This window comes from Rhipicephalus microplus, unplaced genomic scaffold (assembly GCF_043290135.1).
Source record: "Rhipicephalus microplus isolate Deutch F79 unplaced genomic scaffold, USDA_Rmic scaffold_23, whole genome shotgun sequence".
NCBI lineage: Eukaryota > Metazoa > Arthropoda > Arachnida > Ixodida > Ixodidae > Rhipicephalus > Rhipicephalus microplus.
The window spans coordinates 4,116,607-4,126,034 of NW_027464596.1; the positions used below are offsets into that span (position 1 = coordinate 4,116,607).

General features: G+C 44.8%; 1 protein-coding gene across 5 annotated transcripts in view; it reads left to right on the forward strand.

Moving 5' to 3' along the window:
* LOC142786393 (neprilysin-1-like) overlaps window positions 1–5,762 on the forward strand; it is a 557,390-nt gene extending 551,628 nt beyond the window's left edge. For all 5 annotated transcript variants that reach the window (XM_075884067.1, XM_075884068.1, XM_075884070.1 and 2 more), the window contains 2 exons: window positions 2,263–2,406; window positions 5,401–5,762. In XM_075884067.1, the coding sequence (XP_075740182.1) occupies window positions 2,263–2,406; window positions 5,401–5,751 (495 nt within the window). In that variant the 3' untranslated portion in view covers window positions 5,752–5,762. The remainder of the gene's footprint in view (window positions 1–2,262; window positions 2,407–5,400) is intronic.
* Window positions 5,763–9,428: the final 3,666 nt, after the last annotated feature.

A 9,428-nucleotide genomic window follows, 5' to 3' on the forward strand; every position in this document is an offset into this window, starting at 1 on the left:
AGGCTTGCTGAGAAAACACATCCCGCTGAAAGCGGACTCAGTTGCGAACATCTTAGCCATATTTTGCAGTCGCGTTGGGAATTTATAAGGGTTCAGAAGCGAAACGCGATTTTTCTGATAAGGCGAAGTAATGTAAGAGAGGTGGACCAATTGTAAACGTTACATATTTAGAAAAATCAGCGTGCGTACGACAGAGACACAACAGACAGACACAGTACGAGTGCTGTGCTGCGTACTTCAGGTCCGCGCTGATTGTTACAGCTCTCCGGTGCCCTCTTTTTCATTCAGAGACCGGCGCTCACTTTCTTTGCAGCTGCCGGCGCTGCTTTCTGACATCGAACAGCAGGAAGCATATCATTTATTGGTTAGTATACAACATAAACTGTGGCGTTGAGGTCTTCTTCTTGGCATGGCGGGCCACCACATGCCGGCATCGAGAGAGAGAGAGAGAAGGAAGAAGAAAATATAAAAAAATTGTTTTTCTGTCTTCTGTCTTTGGGGCACGGCTCAGCGCCTTTGGAGGTGGGGAATGGGGAAATAAAGCTAAAAGAAAAAAGAGATTCATTGTAGCCCCACTCGTGCATGGAATCGACAACGGGAAACAGTAATCGTGTTTCGTTACGTGCGATGAAAATCATCCCACGCGCTGACGTAATTTCCTCCCCCGTCCCCCGTGCGGTGCTTTCCTGCGTAGCTTCCGGCACTCTTATCGGAACGAAGAAATCGCTTGAAGGGACATTGAAAATAAACCCTTTTCCTTTGTTTAATATTGAAGTACAATTCCACAATCCTGAAACGCCACTCCTACCATGAGACGGCGATTTGTAAGAAAAAAACGTGCGAAAAGAAAATGCGGTGGAGACACCACCTTAAGATTCCCGCACCAAACACCGTGACGTAATCGATTTTGACAGTGCCTACTAGGTTTTACGTGGTTCATAATGGGCAAAAATAAAATACACTATCATCTGTGGAGACCATAGACCAGAGGCGTAGGGAGAGGTGTTTTGAGGTTGGGTCACTTCCTTATTTAGGGGTTGTGGTACCCCTTACAATTGTAACTCTTCGCTCTGTGTGCCATGGCAAAAAAAAAGAGAAGGAGGGGACGTAAGAACCTGATGTGCCATCCCTTGTTCACGCCATTGCCACACCTTACGTAAAAAAGATTCAGAAAATTTATTCGAGCCAATGTCACGACAATACGAAAGATACGTTTTGAAAGTTGTGACATCATGCATGGCGATTTCGGCACTAAGTTTACAAATGAAACTTCCACCTTGATTTCCTCCTCTAATAATGACGTTGTGATACTGAAAGTTGTGACATTGGAGTTTTCAGAGTACAGCTGAATAATCTAAAGCAAGGTAATGTTTCACTTAAAATTTCTTTAAAGCGGGCACCGAATTCCTGCAGCTCCACTCGTTGTTGACTGGTTCAATAAATTTTTGAGGCTAACAATTTCGAGGAATATAAACTGCGATGCTGGTGTCATTCTACGACTACTGACCCTCGAAAAGTGCTTGAGAACCGCTTCAGCAGCAGAAAACCCTTGTTCATGGCTTGCAAGCAAGAGCGTGCGCGAGCTACAATTAAGAACAAGGGCTCGCATAGTGACGCTTCATCACGAACGCGCAGTCGGAATGATAGTGACTGCTTGAGTGGACAAACGAGTTTGCACTGAAGAAAGCAGGAGCTTATATGTCTATATATCGTTACCAAACACACAAATCTTGGTGCAACGCTCTCACCGGGGGACCGAATAGTCCACCTAGTTGTCGCCGTAGTACGTCAATAAAATTCGCGTTCGTTGTGCTATTTTTTTATTGTTGCTTCCCCAGATACGAAGTAGCCTAATAAGCAGATTTCATCTATTCGCCAGACTGCCTACCGTGCCTACCGAAATACTTCGTCTGAGACTCTTCAGAATAAAGGGATGAAAAAACTGACTGTGTATATTTCTTTTAGATGCATTTGTATTACATGTCTTCCAATTTTAGTATGCTGCTCGTTGATTGTACTGTGCCTTTGTCGGTTCCCAGAGAAAAGACATCAACACTTCAGCTTCCGTAAACGTGAAAGTTGTGGTGAACATTTGCACATTTGCAGAGTAAACGTCATTTCTTATTCGTGAGGATAAAACAAGTACTAAGAGGTCGACTACAAACGCGGTAAAGTGAGACAAAAGTCTACTGACCACTGCAAACAATAGTGAGTTGCCTTGCTTGCAAATGCCGCTCTTTTCTCTTCTTACGCGTTACGCAGGTTATCGGACACGAAATCATGCACGGCTTTGACGTCCAAGGCTTCAAATATGATGAAAATAACGAAGCTCGTAGCTGGGCAACGCCAGAAGCAATGGAGCACTATCGGAAGGAAGCGCTCTGTCTGCGGGAATCACACAAGAGGGTACGAACGCGCTGCGGCGCCTTTCTAGAGTGTAAATTATGCCTGGAACGTGAGCCGCGAACGCGCCGTCCTACCCTCAGATTTTATCCTCCCCCTTCGGTACAGAGGCAGCAATGCTCTCACAATTGCCTCCGAGCAGCTGTGATGTCACGTGACAGAGCGGTACGACAACGTCACGTGACAAAGCGGTACGGAGGAAAATGGTCCCACGCGGTGGACGGTCACAACACGCGGTAGGAGGCATGGCTTCTAAGATTTCGTGCTGGCAGCAAGCTCTCAATTGAAGAGAGAGCCACGTTCCAGGCATAGTTTTTCTAGGAGGCATTGGTATGCCATGTCACCAAGTGCCTATAGAGCGCCTATAGAACACGGATCTGTTTGCCCGAGACCACGACTGTCACGCCACCTACCAAGTCCAGCTTAGGCGGTGTACTGGTAACAGTGCTCGGCAGCTGACCCGAAGGTCGTAGGTTCGATACCTGCCGCATTTCGATTGAGGCTGGAGGCCCGTGTGCTGTGTGACATCAGTGCACGTTGAAGAACACTGCATGGTCAAAACTTTCTGAGCCCATCACTGTGGCGTCCCTCGCAATCAAATTCTAGCTTTGGGACGTGAAACCTCGCGTGTTAATATTACCACCTCTCAACTACCAGGCGGTGAACTAGAAGCAATAAAGCCGTGTGATAATTTTAAATGCAAAGCTGTTTTCCTCATCTACAAATTCTTTCTTTACTTAATATTTGATTCATAAAATAAGTTTTGTGCCGTCATTATTTTACCGTTTTCTTCATTCAGCAGCCCCATCGTCATTTTTCTACAGATCTAATACTTATAGAAACAATGAGAACAATAGACGTAGTGAAAGTTTTCTGGCCTATCCAAAATGCAAGCTTCGAAACATATCTGAAACAAAATCGAATGAGAATGAAATGTGTAAAATGCACTGGGTGACTCATAAGTGTACACGCGTGGAACACTATCAAAAGAGCTATCCAAGGTGGCTTGTGATACCAGACTCACTACAGATGGACTTAAAGCTCGGCGGCCTTCTGGTTAGTTGCTTGCAGTTAGGTATGTGGTCTCAGCGCTTAATTTATCTTCAAAGGTCTCCGAATAACGACCATCTTAGTACCAGCCTTGTAGACACCTACCTAGCGAAAGATGCCTTCCTTTCTTCCCATTTTTTTGTCTCTAACATTCTATCTTATCTTTTTTCCTGCTTCCGTGCTCTTGCATATTTTCTTGCATTATTAGTGTTGCTTTCTTGCAAGCCAGTGCATTGAGGCACCTGGTGCGTTTTCAAAGCTCCGATGAGCAGTGGACTTCCTGCCTTTAAATTTAACGCGGGTGCCGGTATATAAACCACACTTCCTCACGGACGATGCTATGCTCATTGACTGTGCAAATTATGATTAGTTGCACCTGTTTTGTGTGCCAGTGCCCGCATTATGTGTATCATTACTTGCTTATCTGGGATTCTCCGTATCGCACTGATGTTGGCGAGGTCAAACCAACTTGCCAGAAACACCTACACACTATAGCCTGCCAGAGGCGAAAGGATGGGACGCCCGTATAACTTCCCCACCCTTAACCCGCGAAATCTTTTGATTCGGCATGTGCATATCGTCACGAAGTCATGAAGTAGATGAAAGAAGCCGACTAATTATAAGGGGAAACTGTTTATTCGGCCCATAAACTGAAGGTCTGATTACAGCAACGCCCGCTGACACTGCTAGTTTCGATCAGAGCTTCGGCCGTCGATCAACTGACAAGTGGTGAGGCACGTCGCATTCAAACACTTGTCATCAAATATTCAAGCGTTATCGACATGCCGACGTAGGTTTCAGACTAATACAATGTTCGCGAAGTAGACGTAATCTTAACAAAGTCATCTACTGTAGTCCTGAAGCTTCTCGAACACTGCAGGCGTGCCTTGCGCTGAGAATTACTGACAGTAAAACGGGGCGATAACAAAACTTGAGGAGTGAAACTGGCAATATATACACGAACACACACAGGCGTACACAGAGCATTGCTGAACCTGCAACCTCCTCGCCAAATTAATTCCTGCCTACACTACTGCGCCTACGCATATCTTTACATGCTAGGTAAAAAACTCAGAGTGGCAAAATTTTGGGCCCCCTCTAGGTTCCTATCGACTCATCTTCAGCATTACAATTGGTTTTGCCTGGATTCACGTTTATTCTCACGTCTACTCACAATTCTGCCAAAGTTTATTATTATATCAATATTTATTGATCATTTACGTGAATGACAGTGCCTTGACCTCCCACCCCCAACTCTTCCATGGGAGTTCTCAATGAATGCCCCGCCACAGTGTTCTAGTGGCTAAGGTACTCGGCTGCTGACCCGCAGGTCCTGGCTGCAACGGCTGCATTTTCGATGGAGACGAAAATTCTGTAGGGCCGCGTGCTCAGATTCGGGTGCACGTTAGAGAATCTCCGGTGGTCGAAATTTCAACAGCCCTCCACTACGGCGTCTTTCATAATCATGATGGTTTTGGAATGTTATACACCTCGCATCAATTAACGTTCTTGATAAATATATCTCATGTTGTCATTCTTTTCAAGAAGCATATTCTTACTGGTTTGCAACCGCCTGTAGCTCTTCCTCGAAGGTAATATGAAAACGTGCCCAGAAGAGCCCCATTACATGTGATATCGGTGTTAAAAAGCATGTACACCACGGACGACAAAGCTAACTCTAGGCATACTAAAAAGTCGATTAACTCGGACTCGAGACTCAGATCAAGCAGTGAGTAAGAGTGAGTGAGCCCACGTGTGTTATATTTTGGCGAGTTGCAGCCTGAATGAGTCCAGTTTACAAACATTGTGATAAGTGTGAATTTGAGTTAGCCTTAAACACAATGCATATTTCATGAGTAAGTGTGAGTGAGCTCCGCAGTAGTAATTATTAAGTACTACTGCACTTAACCATTGTTCGCTGATTTGTTATGTGCTCTGGCATTGCAGGCGCAGATGCACATGGAACCGCAGCCCCGGCAGGATAAGCTCAATGACACAGCCGACTCGGAGAACATAGCCGATCTCGGTGGGACTTTGATGGCGTTTGGCGCCTTTAACACGCTCACGCGGTCGCAGCAGGACGTCGTCCTGCCGGCCGTTAGTTTGACCGCTCGACAGCTGTTCTTCGTCTTCCAGTGCGCCAAGTGGTGTTACTATCAAGGCAGCAAAAGTGGTCGGCACGCCAGAGGCAGGTACCGCTGCGAGGTGCCGGCCATGAATATGGACGAGTTTTCCGAGGCGTTTCGCTGCAAGCCAGGCGATCGCATGTACCCCGTCAATAAATGCGAGTTATGGTGATCACTCAAAAATACCGCGAATATGCTGTCTGAACAAGGGGTGCCAAAGTGGCAAGATCCCTCGCATATCCAGCTGAAATGACTCAAAGACGATGGCCACCCAGTGTTGCTATTCTGTGTCCTGCATTCTACATCGACATCTAACGCTAATGAACCCCCACTCACTTACAGTAATGTCGCTTTATCTCAAATTGTGGCTAACTAACGCATTGCTTACTTAATTGACTCTAGGTAAAAAATCGCTCCCCTATTAACGTTTTCTAATGCAATCAGCATTGCATAAGTATTTGGTTAATTAGCTCATATCCTATTTCATTTTTTTTGCTTTCATATATACGCGCAGTAACGCTTTCACTGGTATTTCTATGGCTTTACACTCTTGAACAACAGTCAGACTAGTCAAGCGAGCGTCGCTTCTTTTTATGCCCTCCAAATGGCCGGATCTGCTGTACGCGGTACCACTACTCGCCTGCTTCATGATGAACGTTACAGTTTTTTATCACCTTGATGTAATGACTAAGCGAAGTTTTCTTCATTAAGATGAGAGTTTTTCCCATTGGACGAAATAATAGTGATTTGGGTGCACGTTAAAGAACCCCAGGTGGTCAAAATTTCCGGAGCCCTCTACTACGGCGTCTCTCATAATCATATGGTGGTTTTGGGACGTTAAACCCCACAAATCAATCAATCAAATAATAGTGACATTCGGCGCGGGTGTCAATACAAACGGTGCCAAAAGTAATGGGAACTCAATGCACATTATCATCAAAGGCGTCGTCATGTCGCCACAAGATCCCTGAAGTTCAAGATCACTGTTCACGTCGCACTATGCGTCTATTTACGACGGCGAATGATGATTTGAATGATATTTTAGATCGACAAATTAGGGCTGATCAGAGAATAAATTAATTCAATGAGGACGTCAAAGAAAACTTACTGGCGTCAAGAATGACATTTACAATTAATCATCGAGTGACCACAGTGTCAGAGTTTACTTGGTGAACCATTTGCCCCAAAACATTTCTAGAATTCACGAGCGGTGTTACGAGGATTGTTAAACGCTGTAAGCGCATCTTGCCGCGATGAGCCAATGCCACCTTGATAATTTCAGGCGTGCTCGCCGTTTCTAGAGGGGGCTCTGATGTAACTCCGTTTAGACTGGTGTGTTTAGCTGCAAAAATGTGCCTGCGCCTGATCTCGTCGCTCAACAGACATGAATTGCCAAGCCTGACGAACGGTTTCATGGCGTGCTAGTGTGCTTGTCAGCGACTCGAGAAGGCCTTGTTTTTCTGTGTCCGTGAATCAATGCAGGGTGAATATGCGATGCGTTTTGTGCACTGTATATACGGAATGTGCGCGCCTGCAAATCCAAACGGTTGGGCGATACTGCATGGCAAATTGTCGCGGCAAAGGGACTGAAGCAGCGAGTGTTGTCGTTTTCTAAGGACAACAGAAGAAAGAAATGGGAGCGTGTCGTTCGTCAATCTGACGTCGACATCCGTTTTCTTCGTGACGCGAAGGTACACGTACATACGTTTGTACTACATATTTATATGTCAGTATAATGACCATATCTTCACCATTTTCCATTCTTGCTCGAAAATAAAGGTGTCTACTGTGCTTCTGACTTGTAGGCGTAGGCCCTGGCTATCAAACTATAAACGTGCGTGGCAGTACGCTTTCAAAACAGGCGTTTTTCCTTGAGGGTTAGTAAACATTCTGCTATTGCTGATTTGCGCAGCAGACTTCTTATATTACTTCTGTTTACTTTTCTAACAAAAATAAATGATATGCTGTTTCATTGGTTAGAGCATCAGTTTTTCGCATAGTGCTTTCTCGCTGGTGTTCCAACCACTTTATTGCGGTATTATAATTTTGTGCCAGTCTTGCCAGCACCTTAGCCTAATATGTTTCCTTGGAATTTAGATGCTTGCGAAAACTTACGGTAGAGCGCTTTCTTAAATGCTTTTCAGGTGTGTGAGCCAGTAGCCAATTATGATGTAATGCAGCTCAAAGCGCTGCTTGAGTGAGAAGCTAGGCGGATCCGTGCAAATTCCTATTAATTTTTTTGTGTGTGTGTGATTCGGCAGGCTCTTGATACAGTGAATGTACTGACGCAATTTCAGCATGCCCAAGGAGGTTTAGAAAAATTGCTGGAGTGTAAATTCTTGCCAACGAGTGAAGCCGTGCCAACCATAAAATGGTGGCTGTGGCAGCCATCTTATTAGGGGCATGATGAGCTGCTGCCGTTCGGCGATTGAGAAGCAGCGATCTCCTCGCAGACCCAACAAGTTTAACGTGGCAACCTTTTCAAATTAGAGTGTGTCCAAAGTGTGTTCTTGTGTTACCAGTTTTCATAGTAAGCCTTGAATTCAAGTTTGTTGGAGATTAAGCTACCAATACTAGTCTCTTTAAATTATTTCTTCGGAAACAACTATCTTTTAATTTAAAATTTATATACTAACAAATCGGAGCCACTTATTGTCTAAACGGACACTACCAGAAAATAGCATGTTTCTGAGATCTTTGGAGGGCAAAAGCTGGCTTCACTACTGCTGGCAAAGCATTTCGGGAGCTTCCACTTTAGAAATTCTTTTAAACCTTCTTGGGCATGCCTGCATACTCACGCGTGCACCATGGCGCATAGCAGGTGCGCCCACTTATAGGGGCTCAGAAACGCGTTAAACGTGCTAAAACGACCAATTACACGCTTTGGCTACGGCGCGCGCGCTCCCAATGCAGACGCTCCTGAGATCTTCAGTACCATAGGTAGAGTGTACTATAGAAGTGTTGAGTTGCGTGACCGCACCTCGCCGCCTGATACCTTCTGCGTTGCCCGTAGCGGCAGCGCTGCAGTCGAATAGTACTGAAAGAGCCGCGCGCCGCGCGCAGGAACTGCTATGTGCTCCGGCTTCTCCGGTGCACTTTTTTGATGCAGATTTCTTTGTAGATGCCCATCATTCATGTCTAGCACATGATGTCATAACCCTTGAAGAATGACACGCCAGTCTACTGAATTTGAGCTCCATAAAAATTCTTGTGAGAGATCGGAAATTACTTAGAAAGGGCGTGTCTTATTCTGATTTTATCTCTCAACTCTTTCTTCGTTGAGCAGGCGTCTACATTATTAAGAATAACTGAGTCGATTTATTGGAAGTCATCTGCGCTCAGAAAGCTGTGGGATCAAAAAAAAAAAAATACCGTGTCAAATGCACGCAGAACCAGGAGGCTGTAAGTATAGGGGCGATGAAGGGAATCTGAACCCCCTACACCACGAAATGTTTTCGTAATTTAACTTTTCAGGGTATACTAAATAATTTGCGCGTATTCAAAGTGACCACCAAATGCCAAAGTAAGTCATTCTGTTGCACTCCCCTCCCCTAAAAAAAATCCTGGGTAGCCCTGCACTGAACGTTTACAGTTGGCGAAGCTGAATATAGCGTGCCTCTGTACTAACGCGCATCGTAAATTTTACCGTTTCGACAGTATGAGGTCTCAAAACTAGTTCGTCTAACGTAGTTGGACAAAACATGCATGGCGTAAAAATAGCGGCTGTTCTAAGGGGTATTCCATGGATATTGTTAAGGGGGTGGTGACATGTCACTTAAATACGTTAACTTGTGAATATACATTATATATATATATATATATATATATATATATATATATATATATATA